The 25,695-nt window shown below is 52.0% G+C and overlaps 1 protein-coding gene across 1 annotated transcript in view; it reads right to left on the bottom strand.

The window, feature by feature from the left end:
• FANK1 (fibronectin type III and ankyrin repeat domains 1) overlaps positions 1 to 25,695 on the bottom strand; it is a 51,824-nt gene that overhangs the window by 8,668 nt on the left and 17,461 nt on the right. Inside the window, exons 2-5 of the mRNA XM_054581687.1 lie at positions 12,683 to 12,860; positions 8,064 to 8,188; positions 1,726 to 1,807; positions 103 to 177 (exon numbers count right to left, since the gene is read on the bottom strand). Coding sequence (XP_054437662.1) covers positions 103 to 177; positions 1,726 to 1,807; positions 8,064 to 8,188; positions 12,683 to 12,860 — 460 coding nt within the window. The remainder of the gene's footprint in view (positions 1 to 102; positions 178 to 1,725; positions 1,808 to 8,063; positions 8,189 to 12,682; positions 12,861 to 25,695) is intronic.

The following is a 25,695-nucleotide window of genomic DNA, read 5'->3' as shown; positions in this document are numbered from 1 at the left end:
GGGGCTCCCCCATCACCCTTGTTCCTCCCCCACCCCCGCCGGGCGCCTCTGGGAGAAGGACCCTCCGACCGCCCGCAGGGTAGATCCGCGGGCGGGGCTCACCTGGTGTACCCTTTCTGGGCAGCCACCATCAGAGCCGTAAAGCCCAGCTTATTGGGAACATCAACCTTCACGTTGCTGGGGAAGACACAGAGAGATTAGCATGCTCGGCGCGGCTCCCTGTGGATTCGCAGCTGACGTCTCCTGCGGGGCACAGGTGGCTAAAATGGTTCATTTTACTGAAAATTCCAATTTTTTCTGGGCCATTAAATTGGTGTTGTCCTAGACTGCCCTGCTGAATATTTTAAAGGATTCAAATTCACAAGAAGAGGAGAGAAAATTGCTGTAATTTCACTTCAAAGAGGCACTCCCTTCAACTCAAAACCATTACGCAAGCCGATAAAACGCTCCGTGAAGAACACAGCCCCTTCAAGGAGCACGGACCCCGTCTCCACGCAGACTCTCAGCTCCAGGGGACAGGAGCCTCCACGGCGGCCACCCTCGCTTTCCCCTTGACTCCCATGTCACCGACGGGCATGCAAGCCTGCTCCCAAAGAGGAATACAGAGCTCTCACACCCCCCGCCTAGCAGTTTCCAACTTTTGTGGGGACCTGCTCTTTCCCAAAGTTCGGAGCCCCAGGTTACAGGGGACTTGTCTTCTAAGGCACTCAGAACTTCTGGTTCAAAAAGAATCCCTACTCCCCGGCCAGAAAAAAAGAAGGCAATCTTACCTTTTGCAGCAACATGGATGGAGCTAGAAGGTATTGTGCTGAGTGAAATAAGTCACTCAGAGAAAGACCATACCACATGATTTCATGCATATATAGAATCTAATGAACAACATAAACAAGCAAAATAGAAACAGATTCATAGATACAGAGAACAGACTGACAGCTGTCGGAGGGAAGGCGGTCGGAGGGACTGGATGACAAAGGGCGAAGGGATCAAGCCAAAGAAAACGTCATAGACACAGACAGCAGTGCAGAGATGGCCAGAGGGAAGGAGGGCGCGGAGGCAGCGGGGGGTAAAGGAGGGACGGACGGTGACAGGAGGGGACTCAACGCGGGGTGGGGAACACACGGTACAATATACAGATGATGTGTTATAGAGGTGTACCCCCGAGACATACACAATTTTATTCACCAATGCCACCCCAATAAACTCAATTTAAAATTTTTAAAAAAGAGAAAACAACTGGGAATACAATCACATTTACAATAGCACCACAAAAGGAAGGAGAAGGAGAAGTTTCAAATACCCCCTGCAGCCCCCGTACCAGCCATTGCCCCCCTGTTTTAGAGCCTTTTGAATTAGAAACAGTTGATTAGTGATTCCTCTGCTTCATCAGAATTAGATGTGGGCATTTGGGGGTCAAAATCTGCCTAAAAACCATGGCATACAAGCAAGAGTCAAAAATTATTTCTGCGAAGAAAATGTGATAACCAGACTTGTAATGTCCTTTTTCCAGTTTGCAGTAAATAAGTACCAACAAGAACGCGTACATGCGGCTCCATCATCCTGTTTGCTAACGATGCTGCACTTACATCAGCCACCTGAGGGCAACACGGGCACCCGCGTCAAAGGCATGGGAAGCTTTCAGAAAATAAAGCTGCACCATGCATTTCTCTGCACTTCGTGGGCACTAAAAATTAAAATTAAGAAATCAAAATGGCAGCGTTCTCTCACCCTCCTTGAAGTATTCGAACCAGCAAATCTTCGTCATTCACATTGACTGCTCGGTGAAAATGCTCACTACTTATGGGTTCTCCTGGGGAAAGCAGACGGAAAGAAGTCATCTGAAATACAGGGTCTGGCCCAAATAACGTCCCTGTTTTATAACAAAATCTTTTATTACAAAATCGTGAGTATGTAGCCCTGGACACATAGTTCAGTGGGTTAGAGCATTGTCCTGACACGCCAAGGTTGCAGGTTTGATCCCTGGACTGGGCGCAGACAAAAATCAGCTGATGATGCATCATAACTACATAATTCTGTAATGCGATAACATCGCACTCGAGCACACCATAGGACATTTTAGGTGAAATGTTTGAATTAAAACTATAAATTATTACACCCATATTATTACCCTACCAACTCCACTCAAGCAGGCGTGACTCCTGCCAGCCCCTGTAGAATGAAGAAGGCTTGTCCCAGCTCCTCCTCCTCTGGCCCAAGGGGAAGTTTCTGTTTGCCCCCAAGAAGGCACCTGGCCATTCCAATAGGTATACTCACATTTCCCATCAATGCCCTCTTTTCCTGAGAAGCACGTTGTTTTCATATTCTAAAAGAAGAACATTTAGATCGTCCTAAAGGCCTGGGACATTTTCGAGTTATAGAAGTATTGCTTTGTGAATGTCCAATAACATTGGAAAATAATCCTCTTGGATTTCATAAGACTTAATAAATGTCTCTGGCGTGCAAGGAAAAGCTCCCCAATTGTCACAACATGCTGGGTTTTCTTTTGCCAAAGCCTCTAAACTACTTGAACAACAAATGAAAAAGAGACAGGCTGCTTTAACGTTTGAAATCCAAATTTTCAATCTTCCCAGGAATATATCATTCACATTGGCCTTGTCTCCTTGGCGCTGGTGGGGCAGAAGGCGTCCCACCCAGAGAGGCGGGCGTGGCCGGAAAGCTGGAGAGGGAAGAGAGCCCCCGCCAAGGAGAGCAGAGCAGGAGTCAGAGGAACAGCGTGGAGCAAAGGGAAGGCGCTGGAAGGGGGTGCTCTCTCGGACGCGGCAGCGTGACTCTTCGAAGAAGAGAACGGAGCGGCAGCGCCAACACGAGCAGAGGGAGAATAAAGGGATGCGTGAAAGAAGCCCACCTTCTAAGGCATTTATTTCAAGGCTCCATTTGTTTCACGTTCCATGACTGTCTGTTTTAAACAATTATGATCAAGCTTAACGATGGAATAAAGAGAAGCTCTTAGAATCGCATCTGGCACGTCGTGAGCCCCAGCGCGCGCCTGCCGTGGAGGCGCCGGCCAAGGGCCAGCGGCCGCCCTCGTCCGAGGCAGGCCACCTCCCCTCCCGCCTCCCACACTCAGAATATCTCCCCGACCCCGCAGGCAGGGGGCGGATAAGCCCCCATTCCAGTCACCTCCCAGGTCTCACCCATTCATCCAACGAATGGGCGCTCAGCCTTGCCGCCAAGGTCGCAGAGAGACCGGGACAGACACGTTTCTCCCCCGGCCGCTCACAGTGCGGCGCTCATGTTCAGCCTGGTGATATTCTAAACCCCACAAAGGACACACCCACCGCCTCCCTGCTTCCTCTGTCCCCCGCACAGCACCCCGGACTGGACCACCTCCCAGGGCTCCGTGTGCCCCCACCCAGCTGACAGCCTGGCCCGCAGGGGCCACCGGCCCCCTCCACCAGACGGGAAGTGAAACCCTCCCCCCACAGCTCCTTCTGGAGGAAAAGCTCTCCGGACAGAGTCCCAGGCCCAGGAGCCACGGGCCCCCGGTCTCCTCAGAGGACTTCAGCTGGGCATGTGCAGAGCAGAGCGGGGCACGGGGCCGCGGAAGGAAGAGGGGTCGCCATCAGTGACCTTGAACCGATAACCTTTCTCCTTTTTGGGAAAAATTCCTTTAAGCCTGGTTAAAAATGTTTTGAAATAACAGTTTTTTCTGCTGGAGCTTGCCAATGTCCTAAAGACTTTTTAGCCACGTTATACTTCCTTTTCATCATTCCACACATATTTTTAAACCGAGAGCTTTAAATAAAAGTATCAAGATGAACTGTCCAAAGATAATGCCCACACTATGCCCGGCCGTCTGAGGGAGGTCACGCCCAGCCTGGTGGCTCCGCTGGGGGCAGTGGAAAAGGGCAGAGGTTGCCCCAAAAGACACTTGGTAAAGTCTGATGCCATTTGGGGTTGTCACAGCTTAAGGGCAGGTGCTGCTGGCATCGAGCAAGTGCGGGCCAGGGATGGCACAGGACGGCCGCCCGTGTCTGCAGCGCTGAGGGGAGGAGCCCTGGGCGAGAGGGACGGGGACCGAAAACGGTCCATTACACGACCCACCCATCCTTCAGCGGGCACACGAAACCCACAGGAAGCTTCCCTTCGCTCTCGCTCCCCTGAAAGCTGGGGAGGGCGCTGTGGTGGGAGGGTCTCTCTTGTCCCCAAACAGCCCCCACTCCTGAGACTCTCAAACTTCAACTGCTACTGAAAATACAAGGAATCTGCATAAAATCAGCTAGAAGGACATAGGAAGTTCATCTTATTCCACTAAATCTCAAAGTGCGGCATCCTAACTGACATCCGACTAATGAAGCTACGTCTAGGACTTCACATTCATTCTGTGTCTAGGGCTTCTCACACTGCCCTGCAGACCACAGCACTGAGAGCCAGAACGGCCGAGCGGGCCGTCCCAGGCCGCCCGGGCAGGCCTCCGCCACGGCGCTCGCGGCAGCCGCGCCCGGCCACACGCCTTCCTTGGGTGTGTAGTGAGTGTTAAGGTGGCCATTGGGTCACTGTTTGCTTCCCTTCGTGCCAAGTGTTGAATACAACAGGCAGCATAAATAAGGAAATGTGATTCTCCCGCCCCCCGCAAATTGTTACATGAAAGAGGTGCTTAAACCCTACAACGCGCCAGAAAAGTGCTGACTCCTCGGGATTCTGAAGAGACTTGTCAAAGCGCACGCAGCGCGCCAGCCTGCTGAGCTCGCTCCCCGGTGCGTCCCGCCCTGCAAGCCCGGCCGCGTGCAAGCACCCGAAAACGAAGGACGTTCACCCCGTGCTTAGAAGCTGGGGGTTGTGCATCGTCGGGAGCAGGGCCTGCCGGTGTGAGGACATACCTAACCCTGCCGCCGGCTCAGGCCCTTGCAAGAGGCAGCAATCAGTGCTCTCACTCCTCATTCTGAGAACAAAGGGGCAGCTCCAGGAAGGGAGGAGAACAGCGCAGCTGTTCATCCCCCGGCTCCCGGGCTCCAGCAAAGAGCCGCAGTAACGGTCACTCGGCGGGACAGCTCTTCCTCAGCGTCGCCTCGTCGACCCCTTGCGGCCACGGGCGGAGGACACAGAGGCGGGCAGGGGTGGGCCGACGCATGGAAACATCTCGGTGTTTTCATGTGCTTGACGGGAAAACAGGAAAGAAAGAGGTCCTGTCCGCAGAGCAGAGCAGGTCTTTCTGCTCCCACGCCAGGCGAGAGGCGTGAAGAGCAGAGAGGAAATGCTGGGGGCGCCGCACGGTGCACGGCTCCCGCTCCCGCCCCCGAATCCCAAAGGCTCTGTGGGCCTGACCCAGGCGATGGCCGTCGATCTGAGCAACTGAACATAAGAAAGGCCTATTGGCCCTTGTTCTCCACTGTTTACCCCGCGTGTTGCAATTACCAGTGTTGAACTGAGGCTGCTGGAGGGAAGGCTGTCGGGGGGCTGGCCGGGAGGACCGCATGCCGCCGGGCCACCACTCCCGGGCGGGGCAGGGGCAGGGCAGGGCGGGGCGGGGCGGGGCGGCCCTCGGGAGCCCCACTCCTGTGCTGTTAAGAGGCTCAGTTAGCTGCAGAAGTTACATTATCACCCCCCGGTTGTAATGTGGCGATAACGCCTCGCATGGTGGAACCTAAGTCTCCATTAACAGCGGTGAATAAATGATGAGCTCATTGGAGAAGAGATTTGCCAATTAACAAGCGGCAGCGGTTTTTCTTTCTTTTTAAGGGCCCAGCTGATTAAAATTGCATGCCTCATTTAAGCAGGCGTCTCATGTTCTTTACCTGGGAAAAAGAGGCTGAGCATCCTTTATTCAAACAAAGTGCATGATTCATTAAAACACTTTCAAACTGAATGCAAATTATCCACCCACAGCAGAACTTCCACTGTTTTGTATCATGTGCACATTTTTAATTCTTTGTTTAGCATGTGCTGCCTCCTGAAGAGAGTCCGCTCTGGGCACCGTGACTACACAGCAGGTCCAGGAGCAGCAGCCAGCGGCAGTGTGCGGGGTGCCCAAGGCCGAGAGCGTGCCGCCCGTGCTGGGACACGCAGGGAGCCGCCGCGGCGCACGGGGGCAGCCCAGAAGCCCAGCCTCCATCACGCCCTTGTCCCTGCAGCAGGCCCGTCCCACTGCCCGTGGGAGCCACCGGCCGCAGGGACAAACGTCCTGGGCCACCAGAGCGGTTGCCTGGCACGGACAAGGCCCATCTGGCCCACACAGCCCTTGTCAGCTGACAGGCGAGCGGGCGACGGTTCTGCACCTGCACCCTCTCTGTGTGCACTTGGGCAGGAAGTCCAGAGACCGCGCCCCGGCCCGGCCGTGGTGTGAGGCGGCAGTGGCCACCTGGGGCTCGCCGGGGGGGCCCTCGCCGGGTCAGGGGGCCCCTCCCGGCTGGCAGGAGGCAGACCAGCTCCAGCAGCCATGAGAGTGAGCTGAGAAAACAGGTGCTTCTCCTCATCCTCTTAGCTTGGCCTCAGGCCTTTCCTTTGCCCATCCACCCATGCGCCTGGCCGAGCGTCCTAGACGTGCCTGACCGGTCACGCCCACCCCCCGGCACAGTGCACAGCAGGCAGGAGATGAGGAAGATAAACCCATAGAGTGAGACGCAGGAAGAGCACTGGAGGAGGGGACAGGCGGTGGCTCTGGGCCAAGGAGGAGCTACAGGGCAGCCGGAGACGGGAAGCCAGGCGGGGCCCCCGCCCTGAGCAGAGCTCTGCGTGCAACTGCTGGGCAAGCCAGGGGACGGGGGGCAGGGGCGGGTGCTGGAGGGCGATGCCCCAGAGAGAAGGGGAGAGAGGGGGCAGAGGAGTGTGGGGCTGGCCTGGGGGTCACGGGGGCAGCAGGAGGAGAGGAGGGAGCAGGGCGGTGGCCCAAGAGCACACCTAGCCCCGGGCTCTACGTGCCAACTGCCCCCGCTACCCTGCCTCTAGCCACCCTCCCTGCTGTCTGCCTCCTTCTCCCGCCTCTGAAGCTCCAGGAGTTCAATGGCTCCCAAATGCAGGCAAATGCCTTCGAAGTCCTCTCATCAAGGGACGAGCCCTCTGTCCTGACCACCTCCACACCTGACCGATTCACCTCTGAAGTCTCCTCGGATATTCGGTTCCCCACCAGCCAGCCGAGCACAGCACCGTTTGGGAATGCCCGCGCGAGGGTGCTCTCCACTGTAACTCAGTTCTCAGTTTGCTAAACTAACATCGGTCCCCTAATGCCTTGTTTGCAACTGATGATAGGACAACTGAGAACCTGAATTATCTTCAGTCCCCACAAAAGCGGCCATGACTAGGCGCCTAAAAGACACGCTGGGAAGCCACAGGGAGGAAAAATACACACATGCACACACACGGGCCACATGCTACAGCAACTGCATTCATAAATGACTTTACTCACAAGAGGAAGATTTCCTGTGTGCAACCAAAAAAAAGAAAGGAAAAAAAAAAAAAACCAACATGTCTGTGCTCCCAGTGAGTGGGCCGCAAACAGTTCTGGCCATTTTATCCTTTACAACATTCGAGGTCAAAATGGCGCTGGGCACACGCACCTTCAAGATGCTTTCGAATACCCAGCACAGAGAACATGAGCGCCCTTCCTGTGACCTGGGGCGGGGCGGGGAGGGGCAGCCCTCCCCCATCTGTGGACGAGCGGTGCTGTCCTTTCTCCCCGACGCACAGCGTCCCTGGGAACCAGCTCTGTGCATCCAGTCAAGGCGCACACACGGAAGTTGTCCAAAAGGACAAAACACGGACTGGCCCCCGGACCCTGAGGCCGTGCGACCTGCAGCCTGGGTCTCCAGGCAAGATCGCCCGCCCAGCCCGTGCCCCGTTGGCCCGTGTTCTGAGAGAGGTGCCCGCCCTTTTGCGCCAAGGCAGCACCCGGGCATTGCGGGCACAGGTCCAGCTCTGACTGGTTGCACAAGCAGACGTCCAAGTTGACGGCCAGGCCCTGCCAGGGCATAAGACCGCCGCGGCATTTAACAGTGGGAGCGGCTCTGCTCCTGGTCACACTGAGCCAGAGGCAGCCTGCTCTCCCTCCTCCCTGCCTGTCATGGCCTTCTCTCTTCAGATAAGTGAGTTCCCAGCATTTGCATACTCACTGGTCGTGGACACTGAGACCACTGGGCTGTACTCGTATTCGCCAGAGGGGCTGGTGACCTTCAGTCGAAACCTGTACAGGGTCCGCGGCTCCAGGCCTTCCACGACGTGCCTTGTGGCATATCCCCTAGACAGGAGGAGAGACACATGACACCAGGGACTGAGTTGGCGTCCTCTGGCAGGCGTGAGGAGAGCAGGCGCGTTGTGAACGCTGTCTGTTCTGGCACAGGTCTGAGCTGACCTAGCTCAGGCTCCCCTGCTAGACCATGAGGACCTCGCGCGCAAAGGACACATCTCGCATGGCGCCTCCCTGCAGGGCTCCGGCCGAGGCCTGAGGGCGCCTGCAAGGTCCTGCTCCTGAGCCCCTGCAGCTTGCAGCAGGTGGAGCAGCTCAGCTTCCCGCCGGAGGGCGAGGCCGCCTGGTGGGGGCGGCCCACCAAGAGACGCCAGACAGCGGAGGGAGAGGAAGAAGCCACGTCGGCCACCAGCTGTCCCAGGCGCCCCTGCAGAGGCGGCAGACACCGAGGGATGCCATTCGGGTCCTCCAGCCCCAGCCAAGACCACGGGGAGCAGAGACATGCCATCCCCGCCTGCCCCAGCTGCAAACTCGTGGGAAAATGTGTGAGTGGCTTCTACCCCAAACTCAAGGGTCATTTGTTACACAGCAGCAGATAACTGAGGCATCGTGTATCAGCAAAAAAGAAACTGTGCGCAAGGTGGTGAAGAAATAATACCGACCTTTGAATTAAGAAACCAAGGCACAGAGGAGTGTTAAAAATAGGTATAAATGCATTTACCATAAAAGTAAAAGCTCTAAAACAAAGATAAATATTCAGGAAAACTGCATGAGCTAAAACTTAGTAACTTTAAAATCTAAATTACACCAGCTTGGCACGCACAGTCTCCTACACGGATGGGCTGCACCGCCGTGAGCGCGGGTCCACCACAACAGGTACTTGACGCACAGAAACCGCGCCCTCAGTGGTCCGTGGCATCTGAGAAGATCCTTAGGAGCTCACTGAGGCCAGAATGCCCAAGTCTGCTTGCTAGGTGTCAATAACATAGTTCTAGACCAAGACAAGACCAAACGTGCCCCCCTCAAAATCCAGTGTTACCATGCGATCCCCCTGAAGCCAACAGCACCTCTGTGACCCCGGAGAGGAACACGCAGAAGTGTCCTAGAGAACGGATGTTACCAAACACCTCTGTGCGAGGCTGGGCGCTCCCACAGTATCTATAGGGATGGCCCCAAGGAGGGGGCCGGGCACAGCAGGGGACACAGGTGACCGCTGGGGTGACCGCTGGGGTGCCCACAGCGACTATAGCGCAGACTTAGCTATAAGTCCGCAGGAGGGGCTGGCTCCCGAGGACAGCACAGACACGGGTGACCAGCAGACCGTCCATCGAGCCTCGGGGAGGCTCAGCCCACCCTGCCCGTGGTGGCAGCAGAGGAGCCTTCTAACGCCTTCCACGAGAGCGGGAACTGCAGAGTTCTACGAAGGCGCGCCTTCTCTCTGCCGGCAGTCAATAAGCAAATATTTGACACAGAGCTGAGCAAACATGAAGCGCAAGACACTAACTGCTGCGCCTGCGGACAGTCAGTCCCCCGCCTTCTCTGGGCTCCGCCCCTGGCACTGCCACCCAGGCCCCTGCTGCCGCCCCAAGAACCCCCTCCTCCAGCCGGCGCTCCCCGCCCCCGCCCACAACCTCACCCCCGACGCCCCACCCTGCGCTGCTGCTGCGCCTGCCGCCTCCCGCCTCTGTCGCGCTGGCTGCGCAGGCCCAGACCTCAGTGCTGCCCGCGCGAGTCGCGGCTACTGCCCGCGGGTATCAGCCCCCCAAGAGTCTGCGCGCCTCCCCCATTGCGCTCAGACATGGCTGGGTGACCTGCGTGGAGCGCTGAAGCAGCAGCAGCAGAATTGTGTCATTCTGAGCAGAAAATTCAAGACACACCAGGCCATGCCCTCGTCCCCGCCGGCCACAGGGACGGGCGGAGGCCGCCCCACCGGCCTGGGCTGTGCAGGGGAAATGGGGGCCGCAGGCGCGGGCGGTGCACCCAGGGGCTGCGGGCGGGAGGCGAGCTCTGAGAGCCCGAAGGGGACTCTGACTTCCTGCCGCGTACTGTGCGTGTACTTCTTTGGCCCATTTCCCATTTGTGTCCATGTCACAGGGCGGGGGGATTTCCGCCTCTCTGCCCAGCGCTGGGTCCCCAGGGCCCAGCACAGTTCCTGGCACACGGGAGGGTCTCCCTGTGAACACTCGCTGAGACAATGAATGAAACGCACGATACGGCACCAGTTACCACAGGGGTCTGGTTTGGGCCGAACGAAGGACGGGGCAGGGGCCAGTCTGTCCAAAAAGGGACAACGGCCGAAGGCTCGTGTGGTGAAAGGCAAGGCCCGGGAACGGGAAGTGGATCCTTGGGTGCGTTCCCCTCAGAAGAGACAAGAAAGCCACGTCTCAGTCAAGGACATTAGAGGTCAGTCTACGGAGGTGGACCTTCATCTGTGGAGCACCAGAGACCCATTAAAGACAATTTGACAAAAGGAAGAATAAAAAGAAAAGTCGTGGAGCAGGGCAGAATGGAGGGATGGAAGGCAAAAGAGGAAAAAAAGCCGCTTCATTCCGTGAGCCACCGCGCTGGGCAGCAGAGGGTCTGGGGATGCCGCAAAGAACTGGTCGGCACAGGGAGCCTGGTGGGGGCCCCGGGCAGACGCTGGCCAGCCGGGAGGGGCACGCCAGTCCACCGTCCCAAGGGCAGGTGTTCTAGACAAAATCGCTTTTTCAAAGAGAGGCACTTGCCAGTGTTAAGGACACCCAGAGCCAGTGATCGAGATTAACACAGTCTCACTCTGCCACCTAGTGCCGGAGCTTGCGTCAACTAATTCCCGAGCCACCGCTGGAATCGCACAGGAGCCCGCAGCGCCGGGGTCGGAGGCCTCGCTGCCCGCCCGCCAGGCCCGTCGGCACCCGGGCAGGTCCCTGCGCACAGCTCTCGGGTCCCCGGGGAAAACGCAAGGCAGATGCACCGGGCTGGCGGTCGGTGAGCCCAGGGGTCTGTCCAGCAGAGCCGCCCACCTGGCAGCCCCGCAAAGGGGAACAGCGAAGAGGGAGTGAACGAGGACCACGCCAGCCCCGCCCGAGGACCAGCCAGGGCACAGCTCAGCGTAGGAGGGAAATGGAGGGACAGAATGATGTCTTCTCATGTCCCCATAGAAGTACTTACAATACCATAATTCCTGCCGTTAGAGGGAAATGGCTACCTAACATAGAAGGGCACCAGGTATGACAATTGAAACAGCACTTCCGAGTCGTCAGGCCAGGGATTATTTTCATGTGGTAACTACCTGTCAGATAAATGCACGTTTCTTTTTTAGGTAGGAAGAACTGTTTATCAAAAAAGTAAAATAAAATTAGGAAAGCAAAGAATTGCCTGTCAAATCTCAGGGGTGTGGCCCCTCGGGAGTGCACTGCGGCCTTCATGCGTCACCAGACGCCTCACAGCAGCTCCCTGGTCACAGGGCCGCCCGCGAGGAGGCCTAGTGCTGGCGCGGCTCCTGCCCTGGACGCGCCGATGCCGCCGGCCCGCCAGGGACACCGCACTGCGGCGTTTGACACTGTCACCACTGGGAACGAGGCACAAGCCACGCAGCATCCCTGTGTCATTTCTTACAACCAGACATGAGCCTACAATTATCAAAAAATTAACAGGTTAATTTGAAACCATATTGGTATCTCATTTTGGTCTTCCTGAAACACAGAGGCCCTTTGCGATAAAGCTGTCAAAGGGAAGAAATGAGAGTTGGAATGAAGACCAACAAAGAAATGGCTTCTTAATTACTCCTGGCGCACGCATTTATCGACTCCTGCGACAGGCAGTTTGCGGGCTGCGAGGTCCCGGCACTGCCGAGGAGCTGGGGCGGAAGGTCCCACAAGCAGGGACCCTCTCCGCCTGTTGCTGAATTTGAATACTGGTCAGGAGACAGCAAAGAAACAAGGTGCAATTGTTCCAGCAGAGCTAACTGTTAGGGGGCATGAGAAAAAATGTCCGGGTGGAAGACAGCTACTTGCAATGGCCCTTTGAGGGGAGATATTTATCTGACGGGAACTGCCGTGTAAAACCAGAAGGAAATGTGTTCAAGGTCAAGGCAACAAGGAAGACCTGACGTGGGACCATCGTGGCCCCATTGACACAGAGGGGCAGCAGGTGGCTGGCAAGGAGCTAACAAGGGAACAGCAGGTGGGACCGGAGGTCGGCAAGTTGCCCCTGGGGAGACACGCGGGGCCTCAGCCCACACGTGCAGACAGACCCGCCTGATGGGACCCTCCCGTCATTGCGTCAAACTCTCCTCTGATTCCGTCTCTACATTTCAGATTTCTTAAATATACCATTAGAATATTTCAGGAGCCAAAGAAGCTCCCAAATCTCCAGGAGAGTTAATTCCAGAGTTAGAGCTAAAGTTATTTTCCAAAAATTATAATTTAGAAAAAGCATGAATGCAACCAATGCTGGCTTGTTCTTTTCTTTAATTTCAAAATGAGTCTTTTTAGAGACGGTAGACCCATGCCAGCTAATCAGGAAATGGAAGGAAAATGTTGAGTGGCTCAACGTTGCACCTACGTATAAATGATACCGTAAGTGTGCATTTTGGGGTCTTCCTCCTCGATGGAGAACCGGGCCCACTGCTCCTGCGGGCCTTGGCGCGGTGCCTTCTTCTCCAGGTCCCAGTACAGCTCAATGCTGTGATGCGTCACCTTGCCCACTACCGGGGGGTGGGGCTTTGAGGGCGGCGTGATTTCTAAAAAAGAATGACACCGATTTCAGGACTCTATCGCCACGCGGGAGAGACACCAGCTGAGCACGTGGTAGCTGCTCAGGGATCGAACGCTGCCTTCCTGCCCCTCGGGGTCCGTGTGCGTATCCCTCCCTGTGACGTGGGGGACACCTGCACAGCTGACGTGAAGCGCGCCCAGCCGACAGGGTGAGCCGCCACGTTCCCCAACAAGCTGACTGCCTCACGCCCGTCAACACCAGGCCCCACTCCCGGGCCCTTCCGAAGGCTGGTTAACCTGCCAGCCCCGTTAGGCCGTTCCTTGAGCTGGTGCAGCTCAGGCTGCTGCTGTCAATCCTTCAGTGAACTGGCTGGTAGACAGGACACAAAGGATACAGCTGGTCCAAGAATGTGTAACATAGCTGAGGAAGGGTGGCTACCTACTCTACATAAACGGTTCTTACAGACAAGCCAAGGGGAAAACCCTAAGGCTCCTAACAAGAGGCAAAAGAGGAGCCGTGCCCAAGACAGCAAAATCAAAATGGCCAGCGCATTGTCCAAAGAGATGTTCCTGTTCTCTAGTGGTCCCCAGAAACTGGTAGCAGCAGGGTGTCACTTTCTATCCAGCTGGACACTTAAAACAAGAATGTCATAATGATCAGAAGTGACGATGGAGACGGAGGACGCACGCACGTTGGGGGGTGGGGCAATACGAAGCGTAGCTCTCTGAGCAGTACTGCAGCACCTCTCGAAGTTAAAAGACGGTACACCTCTCTCCACAGCCCTCCCACTCCGGGTAGCCCCTCCTGCAGAAACCAGGCCACCGGTGCACACAGGGACACGCACGCATGCCCAGACATTAAGTGCTACCATTCTTAGCAATTTACTGCAAAAAAAAACCTCTGAATAAGGGAATGGTCAAATAAATGATAATCCGTCCATAGCATGGACGATTACACAGGCTTTGTAAGATGAATTAGTTCTATACTAGATGCCTTGAGAGGAGCTCCAGAAGATACTGTTGAATTAGAAATTAAGATGCAGAGAAAAATACAGAACATCCCGTCTCGGAGAAAGCTGACCAGGGGCTCAGCACGGTGTGCACCGAGTTACGTGCGTGCGGTTGTTGTTTCATGCTCATTTGGCCTCTCCTGCCAGATTTGAGTTCCCCGAGAGCTGGGTCCGTATCCTACCCTTCTTTCATAGCCTTCGCCTCTCCCTCTGCCGCTCAGGCCTCACAGGTATCGCTGATCCCCAAGTCTGGCCACTCGGACAGAAAGAGACTTGGGCTTCCCTGGCGTCTCAAACCGCTGCCCCTGCTCCCTGCAGCCCCGGGCCTCCACCTGCAGCCCCATCCCGGGAAGACAGGGCTGCCCTGGTCTCGGCCGCCCCAGGCCAGGAGGACGGACAGCCACCAACTCCCTTCACATTCAGATCCCAGAGCCCTGCCGGAGCACCTGCAAGCTTCTGCTTGCCAACTTCGTTTGCCTAATACTATGAAAAGCATCGCATGGTGGAATTGGGAAAACGTGGGTTTGAGTACATGCTCGGAAACCAAGTCAAAAATACTGCCCTCAGAGTGTTTTATAATAATTAAATAACACATATAAAGCACCTAGATACATAATGGTATATTTCATACAATAAAATCCTACGCGGCAGCTAACAGAAACTAGCTCTAGCTACAACGTAAGTCTCAAATGAGTGAAGAAAAAAACATGAGTTCGGAAGATATATATTATTCTGCTTATGTAAATTTTTTAAACACACAACACTATACTATTTTGGAACCTGTAGCTACGAGGTAGAAGTTGCAACTGCGGCAGGTGAGAATGAGCACCGCAGGGACAGGGCGGTCTCAGGGACGTGGGGTGGGGGGACAGGCGGGGTGCAGGCAGGGCGGGGCTCAGCGCCACGTCTGTGTGGCTTTGTTTCTCTCTGAGTTTAAGACGTCTGCGGCAAAATGTTAACATTTTAAACCTGTACGATATATTCGGTGTATTATGATTTTCAGTCATTTTTATCTGAAACGTTAGTTTTTTTTAAATAATTATGAAAATAACTGCTACACATTACTCTCATGGGGCTGTTGGTTTTGTCAGAGAAACATTTTTCGGTGTTCTAAAAACTAGTAAATATGTGCAGGCCAAGGGACAAATGAGCAACCTACTGCGTGCCAGACACGAGCCTTTCACAGGAGCCGTCTCATTTAATCCCAGTGCCTCTGGCCGATGGGCAGGATGAGGACCACGCCCACATCCGGACACCACCATCGAGCAGCTCTAAAGCCGACCAAAGGCCAGGGTTGCGAGACTGTTACAGGTTACCCTCAATAGAAGCAAAAGCCAAGTATTATTTTTATTCCAAAGCTGTGTGGCCTAGAATCCCACTAGAAATCAAGATAGACAAGGAATTCTAAATTAATGCCGTTTCAGAAGGGACAGACCAAAAGGCCTATGAATTTATACAAGGAGGAAAAAGATAATATTCCCCTGCTACGCAAGGGTTTCTCGTTCTCTGCTGTTTACTAATCATGGATACTGGCAAACAAGAGGCCTCTGTGTGTGAACTTGGCACCGGCCACAGACGGTCCGCGGCTCGGTGACGCCGCGTCAGACTCTGTAAGGGCGATTTGAACCGGGCACAGTGATACACGCCCGGCGGTGTGGGCACCGAGACAGCCGCTCGGTGACTCACGGGCAGGGAGCCTGTGCACACAGCGAGGAGACGCCGGAGGGAGGGTCCTTTGCCTCACAGTGGGACTGAGCAGGATGTCACGGGGTTTCCTCAGGCTGCTCAGGACGTGTGCGATTTAAAATTCATGAATTCTTTACTGCTGAAAGTCTCATTTTAATATTTTCAGACGGACGGCGACCACAGGTAGCTGACACCGCAGAAGGCAAACCCGCGGATGGCGGCGGGGCGGGGGCCGCCGCACCGTTCACTGGGACCACGGGATGCCGGGAAGCGGGGGGCAGTTTCCCTGCCCCTCCAAACCACCTGCGGAAGCACCGCGCTCACACCCCACCGACGCGGGGCCCCTGCGGCCTGGCCTCTCGTGGCAGGCGGTCCCCAGTGAAGGGGACAGCACGCAGAGGGGACGCTCCATAAGCAACAGTGGTGGCTGTCACCTGGGAGCAATTCGTCATGGCCTGACCATGGTCCGTAGCAATCAAAACTGAAAACGTGATGTCCAGCAGGACATGGCCGTCATCATCACGCCTGCACCTTGGAAGTCGGAGGCATCAAAGGATGCGTTAGCCGTGAACACGTGTTGAAGAGGGAGTTTTTCGGTCCTGTCCACAACAGCCACACAGCGGTGACAGTTTTTCCTTTCACTTAAAAATGAAATAAGACAGCTAACATGAGTTTAATTCCAAACGACTTACTATGCCGCTTTCATGAAGCAGAATCCTAGAAAACCCTAACAGATGAAAGGACCCAGGACAGGAGGAGATCGTTTAAAATTTCAAAAATAACCGCCAGTAAACACAGTGAAGAAAACCTTCAAACTTTCTACTCATCTAAAAGGGGGAAATTAAGTAACTGCAAGGCACCCTCTCACTGATCAACTTCACCCTCATTCCAGGGAGGATTCCGCCCACCTCCCTCCCTCCCAAGCCAGCTGGTGAAGGGCTCCGTATTAGTAACTCTCACTTTGTACCCGACTGAGTTCCAAGCTCTTCCCCGTGCATTCCGTTCAATCTCCGCTGCCTCAGGCAGTACTGCAACCCCGTTCCCCGGTCTCCAGGCGGGCAGAGCCCCAGAGATGCCGGGGCCTGCCAAGGCGCCTGAGAAGCAGCAAATCAAGGGTTAATGCCTGGGCGACAAGACCACAGAGCCAGGCCCTGCCCTGCCTCTGTGCTGTCTGCTGCCTGGGCTTAACTCCATGCACACACACGCACGCACGCCCATAAGTGATAACATAAAACAAAAACCAAGAGAACCGCTGTAGCATCGCTGGTGGCAACAAAAACTACAAAAACTACCTAAATGTCCAAAATGTGAAGTGTGTTGTGATCGCTGTGGTCCATCGTTTAAACGCAAGACTATTTTAGCCGCTCAGAGCACACGGAGGCATGTAGACTAATGCAAAGTACGCTTCCTACGCCAAGGGAAGGGTGCAGATTTGCATAGGAACTGAGGTTACAAAGATGCGAACTTTAACAATGCACACAGAAGAACTGAAGATGAATGTAGAAAAAAATGAAGGGCAATTATGGCGGACTTAGGGGTGAATTTTATTATTACAGCATTGAATACAAAAAGAAAACCGAAAACAAAACATAGCCGCGCCTTTCTGCTTATTCTTAGGGGAAATGAACACCCACCGAGACAAGCACCAGCCGGGACTCGCCCTCCCTGCACTCCCATGTATGTGACAGAAACAAGTCAGGTGACGGTGAACTGAGACCAGCTCGAGGCGGACGCTCAGCAGCACAAGACGTTGTAACTATCTTCTGGCTCAGCCTACGGATCACTGTGGTTTCAGGCAGACCCTCCGCCTCACACTCGTCTCCAGGGAGCAAGTGTACACCAGCTCATTCACGCGTTGGTGGGACGCCTGCCACGTGTCCCGAAGGCACAGCCTAACTGAGACCCAAGGGAGCCCTGACGCCACACAAACACACACCAGGCACACGGCCGTGGGAAGGGGAGGCCTCATCTAGTCTGGGGTGGGGGCCACCCCGTCTCATCTTGGGGGCCGGGGGCCTTTAAGTGAGGTCAGGAGGGTCAGGGGGATGAGTCCAACAGAACCTGCGGGCAGACAATGCACCGTCCAGTGAGAACATTTTAATTTACATCGAAAAAGCTTGTATTTTTATTTCCAGGCATCCTTATCGCCTGAAAAAATATATAAAATTCAAACTGCTCAAAGCCTCTTTCTCACTACTTTACTAACAATCTCTTAGAGACCAAAAGCAGCTCAGACATCCAAAACCAAACAAAAAAAATTTTTAAAAAAAGACTAAAATAAAACAAAAAACAGAAGACAACACCGAAGGGTCGGAAACACAGCTTCCTCCTTGTCCCGGTTCCCCCGCGGCCCCCTCCCTAGGAACATGGGGTCAGCTACGGACACCTGCCCTCCCTCCCTCCCACATTTGCTGCAAACAAGCATAACGTTGTACAACACTGAAAAGTGATCTCAAATGCGCAAGGGGCTTTCCCGACCTAAGGTGCAGGCAATGCTTTTGAAACGGTCGCCTACTGTTCACGTCTGGCCACTTGGCAGCTCTGCTTGAATTCCATGTGGGTAATAGGTGGTGGGCAGAGACCAGATATGTTTCTAGGCTCTTCCTTTTGCCTAATCACAGTAAGGACAACTCACGGCGGGCTCACTCTGAGCAAGGCCACGTACTGGGCTCTCGATCCGCAGTGCGTCTAAACCCCACAGGAAGCCGACGGCCTCAGTTTGCAGGTGAGGAACGAAGAGGGGCCGAAGTTCAAGGCCACAGGAACCAGGAGGAGGAGCCAGGGCGCAGCCGGGTCTCCACCTCCACGGCCCACATGGTCTGGCGCTCCAGAGCTTTCGGTGGAAACGAAAAGGATTCCTTTTATAGGAAGTGAATCCCAGTAAAACCACAAAGTCTTTCACGGTCCGATATGAAAAGCCAAGTTGCTATTTATATTCTTTAGACTCAGAGCATGTCGCTGGGGTTTAGAATATATTTAGAGTGAAAAGGGCAGGCTACGCTAAGAGCGGTGATGGGGAAGCGTTCGCGGGCCCCGGCTCGGCTCACGTCCACTCTTAAGGAAGCCGCGGTGCTGGGGGAGGCGGGCAAACGCCAGCAGGGGCAGGCAGCCACCTCCGGATCATCACAACGGTGCAAGTCACGTGAGGAGCGGCCGCAGTCACCCCGTTTATGAAAACTGAAATCCGGCCATGGCAGAGGGCAGACACTGTAGGAACACCCCCGACCTGCGGGTGGAACTAGAAATCGGGACCCCGCGCGCCAGCGCCCCTGGGCAGGGGCCGCGAAGTCCAGAGGCGCGCTGCTGCCTGCGCGGCACTTGCGCTGCAGCCTGACCTGGGCAGGCATGTTCACGGCAACCGTGCATTTGGGGGAAAATGAAAACAACCCAGACGGCCAACGTGGGGAGATTGGATGAAATATGAGCAACCCTACATGACGTACAATAGAGCAGTTAATATTAAAATTAAAATGGATTGGGTCTCATGTAATACTGAATGTCATATGTCATGGAAGAAAAATTTTTGAAAACCTGTGACAGGAAAAACAATTAATTGGGTCTAAATGTAGCCACATGAATAAATCTGTGTGGGGTTGGATCACAAAGGCAAATTATAAAGTGACATTACAAAATTAGACAATTTACCTTACGTCTGAGAAGACAAAACTGTATCAAGGGAAGGGCGGAGGGAAAGGAAGTGAACAAAAGAAAAAATTTTGTTGGCAACATTTTGTTTCTTGAGCTGGGTGGCAGCACATGAGAACTGATGGTGTTATTTTATATATTTGAGGCCTGAACTGCTTAATAAAAGAATAGAACAAGGTCCACATGCATGGAGGTACTACTGTCCTTATTCACCGCCCAAGGGCATGGCATCCGGGTGTCCTGTACTTCGATGACCTTAAAATGCTCGAAGGCCACTCATTTTCGCACTCAGCTGCGGGGTCCTGTGTCCTCACGCTCTCTGCGTCCCGCCCGTTCACGCACCCCCGCCGGGCACGGAGCAAACCCCGGGGAGAGTGAGCTGCGGTTCGCTCACTTCCCACCCCGCCACTCGGTGAATGTTTGACTTGAGCTGGTTAAATACTCAAGCGATTCTGTTTTATAACTCTTCCAAACATGTCACGGTTAACCATGAAAGGCGAGTAGTGTCTCACACAGAACATGTACTATTTTCTACTACGGGTGTCACAGCTCGTCAATATTTAGACGCATATTATTTACCAACAGGCATTAAAAGGAAATGGCAACCTCAGATAAACCGAGGGAGGCCTCCGGGGCTCCTGTCTGTGAGGTCGGACCCTTACGTGCCTAGCAGCACACGTGTGACGTCCCCAAGCCGTGACAGCCCTTCACTCAGATGTTCCTTGGCTGCCTTCCATAAAGCCCTATAAAAACTAACTCAATCCAGCGCACAGCAGAAATCGACTATAGTGCTCTGAACCTCTCTTATTAAAGAAAATACAATGAATTTATGCATGTACTGACACAGAAACCTTTGAAATCCTACAGCTTTTAGCATATGTGTGTAGTATAAAGAGTGATTAAAGAGTGTAGTATAAAGAGTGAAACTTAAGTCAGGCGTCCCTGTCTTAAGTTTCTCTCAAATGCTGTTTTCTTGCTCTGTTCCCTATCCTGCCAACAGCCCTTTTTCTAACCATTCTTTGTTCTTTGGTTCTGTCTCTCTCTCTCTCTCTGTCTCTCTCTCTCTCTCTCTGTCTCTCTCTCTCATTTTCCCCTAGTGTTACTTGGTGGTAGGCACTCCGCTAAGTGTTGAGAGTACAGTAGGACAGGACAGAGGGTTCCAGCTTTCGAATCTACAGTCTTGCAGAAAATACAAACATTAAACAACAACCTCCCCCCTCCCCCAAAAATTACCACAATTGTGATTTCTGCTCTAAAGGAAAAAAACCAAGATACCAAGACATTGGAGCTCTTGACTCAAGGCTGCCGTCCAGAGAGGGTATAAAGAATAGTGTAGCAAGAAAGACAACACATCGTTACACTTAAGTTGATGGTAACATGGAGTGCAAACTTCCCTGACAGCAAATGCAAACCCGCGAGTGAATCAGATCATTGGCAGAGCCGTGGAGTAGTCCCACTAAAGTTAAGGGCTCTGGAGAAAAGCCTGCCCTCATCATAGACACGCCTGATAAAGAGGACTCTAGAAGAGTTGTACTTTACTAAGGAAAACCTACCAATATGTACTATTTGCCACGCACTGTTCCACACGGTTCCTTTATACCTTATAACCACACCCCTGCTTCTTCAACAGCTTTCGGCAATGGTTTTCAATAAAGAGAATAAACAGAAAGGATGGATGAACTTACCATATTAAAAAACAAAATTTTACTATAAATCTCTCCAAAATCACTCATTCTAAATAGGGAATATAAATTGTTCTTTTGCAGTCAGTATGGAAAGAACCAGGATCATAAATTGGGTGTTAATTATAAATAATGGGCATTGTTCTTTGGATTTATCAGAATAATGTCTTATATGAGAATCCCCAGCTTCGACAACGGCATCTTTCTCCTATTCATCTGTTTCTTGGCTCCAAGCTGCCTTAACAGCCAAGGTTCATTGTCAGACCCTTCACTGTAAACAGTAACTAAATCTGTTCAATGAACAAAATTCAAAGGCAGCTGCTACTTTACAGTTGTCCTTTCCGAAAGTCTCTCCTCCAGTGGAGAAGAAACAGTTTGAGAACAGATTGACCTCCCCTCTCTGCACTTGTTATGAACGGGCAGCTTTCACCTCAACATGAACGTGATCCGTCTTCTTCATCTTCCCAGCATGCACTTCTTTGCTCTGTGACCCCTTCCGACTTCTTTCCTCGACCTCTTCCCACTCTTCACACACTTACTCCCCCCCAACTCTTTCCTTCAACTTCCTAAATAAGTTTAAGAGATTTCTCCTTGAAATTAGCTTTAAATCAAAAATTTTGGCTGTGATCATACGACCTAAATGTAGTACAGGGTGGGGCAAAAGTAGGTTTACAGTTGTTCGTATGGAAAATAATACAATAATAAATAATAACACAAGAATAAACTTTTGCGTACTCACAACTGTAAACCTACGTTTGCTCCTATATGTAAGTGTATGTCCTTTTCAAAACTGAAATTACAAAATAATTCTACAAATAAAAATCGGCACATGGAAGGCACTCCAGCATAACTTCTATTACCAATAAAGGTCATAACTACCATTCAGTCTATTGAGTTCTAAAAGCAGGCTGTACATCTCAAAAAAGAAACAAAAACGGATGTTCAGATACTGGAAACTTTTTAAAATAATTCACTTGATTGAGCACATTTTCCCCAAAAGGGTGATAGCATTATTTTTATATGTATAAACTCCATACCTAAGCCATTGCTTTAAAAAAAGAAATCAAGCACTACAGAAACAGTGAAGCAGGAAATAAAAGTTCTCTCCGCCCCCTCACCCGGGACGACCCCCAGCAATATCTTGGTGAAAAGCCAAAGACTTCTTTTGCGTAGAAACAGTCTACTGGTAGACATTCCTGCGTGTTAGTTAATGCATGTGACTTTAACTCAATTTTTAAAACAAACTACCCTCTGTACAGGATAATCTATTACTGACAATACCTCAATTAAAAATATTGTGCACATGACGTAACGATGCAAGGCTTATTTACAAAGTTGAATATACAACAAAAATTATTATGCGTGAGCAGAAGCAAAAGGGAAGTCTAGGAATAAAAATATACTCAGAATTGTTGAAATTAAAAACTAAGTGGGTAGATTAAATGGCCAAGTAAGCAGAGCTGAAAAGAGAATTATCTAACTGGAGAATTTACCCAATACAATTAGAATAAAGCAAAAATTGAATATATAAGAAAGAGATTAAGAAAATAGAATGAGAAGATCTAACATACATTTAATCAGAGTCCAGAAAGAAAACAGAGAAGGGGCAGCAGCAAAGGACCCTCACGGAGCCGGGGCCGGAGGGGCGCGGTTGGTCGGGCGCGCACAGCAAGGCGAAGGTCGGAGCCTGCGGGCCTGGTCCCCGGCGGGGGCGCGCATCTGTGTTTCTCTCCCTCTTTCTCTCTCCCTCCCCGTCTCTCTAAATAAATAAATAAATAAAATCCTTTTTTAAAAAAGGATAAGCACTGAAAATGTGTCATAACTCACTAAAAATACAGATTCACAATGTCAGGAAGTAGAACATATCTCAAGCAGGAAACACGTACCTAGACGCAAAGATGAAACAACGGAACATCAACGCGGGCTGCACAGAAGTCAGTAGGAAAGGCGGAAAAATAATTCATGAAATAAAACGCATCCAAATTCTTGATTTGTAGGACACCAAGCAGCGCTACATGTGGCAGGCAGAGCCGACGGTGAGGCTGCATGACTTAGGCGTTGCTTCCCGCACTGCGACTCTGCCCTGCATCCGGCAGCCCCGGACTAGCCGCACGCCGGGCCGCCGGCAGCGGGGCAAAGCAGCCCGAGGAAACCAGCGCTCCGGTGAAGACCCTCCACACGCTCCCCATCGATAATGCAGCCTTTGTCACATAAGAATAGCCTGATTATAAAATGATGGGGTTCAATTAAGAACGATGGTAAGTGCATTTGAATAGCTCTTGTGTTTGCCTTTTTTCTACAGTTAGCACACATTTTGCACTTTTTCCTTCAATTATTGATCATTCCAAAAATCAGATAAAATGGAAAGTAAGGATCCTCGTAGAAGCTTGAAGGAGGAAATGGAAAGAATGAAGATGGGCAGGGGCTTCTACTGTTAAAAACTCTCCTATCGGACAATGAGGAGCATGCTGAGGGCCGAAATGGTAGGCAGAGCCGTTTCAAACAGAGAATTACGACGACCAAGGAGATACCAATGATAGAAGGGATAGCGGAAGTAACGCGGCTGGGAGAACGCAAGGGCCCCCAAACACGAAACGGAACTCCCACGCAGGAAGCGAGCCCTGCCGTCAGAACGGTCCCGCGGGGACGAGCGCGCTGTGCTGGCTTCTGCAGGCACCAGGGTGTCCGCTCCGGGCTGGCACACGCAGCGCATGCACGTTTTTTGCCTCCAAAATCACGATCCCCCCTTACAGAGAATCAAACAGAACACAAAGAATTTGTTAGGATGCTTCTCAAACAGGCGTTATATGACAAATTTAAATATGAACAGATTGTTCTCAGACCTTGGTTAGTCTACGGCACAAGAATGTACATATTAGGGTTTTGTTGCTATTATTAAGTAGTTCTGACAAGACACGTTATTTATACCAGGTACGTTTTCAGACTGAATTAAGTGTATTGACAACTCTGGAAAGTCACAAGATGTCACAGAACACGAGGAGGCTGTTTCCTTGGAATACACATAAATTGAATTAACATGCACGTCCCCGTAGTCTTGAAGAACAGGCAAGAAAGAACCGAGGGTATTATTCTGAAGCAGTAGAAAGAAGAGATGAGGGTATTATTGCCAAGTGGAAAAGGCGCACCAATCGGAGTTCACAGTGGAAAGGGAGGCCCTGCAAACACCCCGAGTCTCAAGGACTCACCACGCTAACCGCCAGGCTGGACTCATCTTCCCATGTGAGCCTGGAAAACTTTCAAATCAAAAGGACCAATGCGAGGAACTCATCCAAAACAGCACGGGGGGAACGGAGCAACGTAAGGGGAATCCTACAAAACGGAGCGAGAAATCAAATAAGCACAAACCAGACATCACATTAAACTTTACTGCCTCCGAGTCCGCAACAGTGACCTGCTCGGTGTGGGCCGTAACAAGAGCCACTCCCAGGCATAAAGCCCATTGCTGTGCAGAAAACCAAGTTTTAACTTTTTTTGCCAAAATTCGTCTGAAACAAGGGCACACACAGGAGTCATTAGAATGCAGTTTTGTCTCTTCAGCAGGGTGAATGCCATTCTGGACGACCTAGTGGGCAGAAGCCGGGGGCGCTGCTAAGCTTCTTCCAATGCATCTCTGCCCCCACACAGCAAAGAATTATTTGGCCAAAACGTCAATAGAACCAAGAAACTACCAAACCGCTTTTGACACATTCAATGAGTCACAGCACCTTCTCCGTTCATAGCACAAATCTTTTCTTTTTTTTGGAGTTCAGCTGCATTTTTACCTTTCTCAAAATATTAAAGCATAATATGCTATATTATGCATTTTCTTCCATCTTCAAAATTAAAATGGCTACACAAAATTTCACCAATTTTGGTAAGTTTATTTTAAATGCACGCTGATACGACAGCTGTCACATGCAGTCTAGCAAGATTGTTTCAGATGAAGTTAAAGACAACTGAGCACTCCTAGAGCCATCATACAGAAAAAACATGATGGACTTTTTGGCCAACCCAATACTAAACAAGAGACTAAATCAGTAAGATTTAAAATAGAAAAATCAATAAAGCCCAAATATGGTTCTCTGAAAAAAATCAATAAAATTAATAAACCTCTAGTCAGACTGACCAAGAAAAAAGGGAGAAACCCCAAGTTCCAGTGCCAGGAATGAAAGAGGAAACACCACTACAGAATTAGAAAGCTAATGAGGGATAGTACCAAAAAAAAAAAAGTTTATACTTATAAATTCCACACATTAAACAGACCAACAATTCCTAACAGCAGCCAGAACGCCACGCCAAAATATGCCTCTGACATAAAAATTATTTTGAGCCGAAGAGAGTTAAGCAACAGCAAATGCAGGGAAAGCTCTCTTCCTGCCCCGTTTCCTGCCTCAAGGCCGGGCATAAATTCTCCTTTCGCTGGAAGCGGCTGCTCCCAGCCAGAGACAGCCCCCAGGCAGCGCCAGACGTCTTGTCCCGCGGCCCTCCTGCGGGGGGGGGGGGGGGGCGCTGCCAACTGCGTCCCTGCCTCTGTCCTTTCCCTGCAGGCTACTGCCCTCTGAAGATGCGCATCCATAAGCAGGCTGCTCCAAGCCACCCCTGGGAATTACTTTTCTCTGAGTTTTCGCTCCCCTGATGGGCACTGCCAAGCTTGATAATCTGTTTTTCTCTTGTTAATCTGATTTTCTGTCATGGAGCCCCAGCTGAAAACCAAAGATGGGTCCGGAAGCATGTGGCCTCCCCTATACCACCAAACTCAAGAAGAAAGAGACAACTTGACTCCTATATCTGATATAGAACCTGAAATGGTACAGCCGCTTTGGCAAACAACTTAGCAG

Source organism: Pteronotus mesoamericanus, unplaced genomic scaffold (assembly GCF_021234165.1).
Source record: "Pteronotus mesoamericanus isolate MK-2021 breed Mesoamerican mustached bat unplaced genomic scaffold, CSHL_Meso_final contig_657, whole genome shotgun sequence".
Classification (NCBI taxonomy): domain Eukaryota; kingdom Metazoa; phylum Chordata; class Mammalia; order Chiroptera; family Mormoopidae; genus Pteronotus; species Pteronotus mesoamericanus.
Note: the sequence above shows the minus strand (reverse complement) of the source record. Positions and strands in the feature narration are given on the sequence as shown.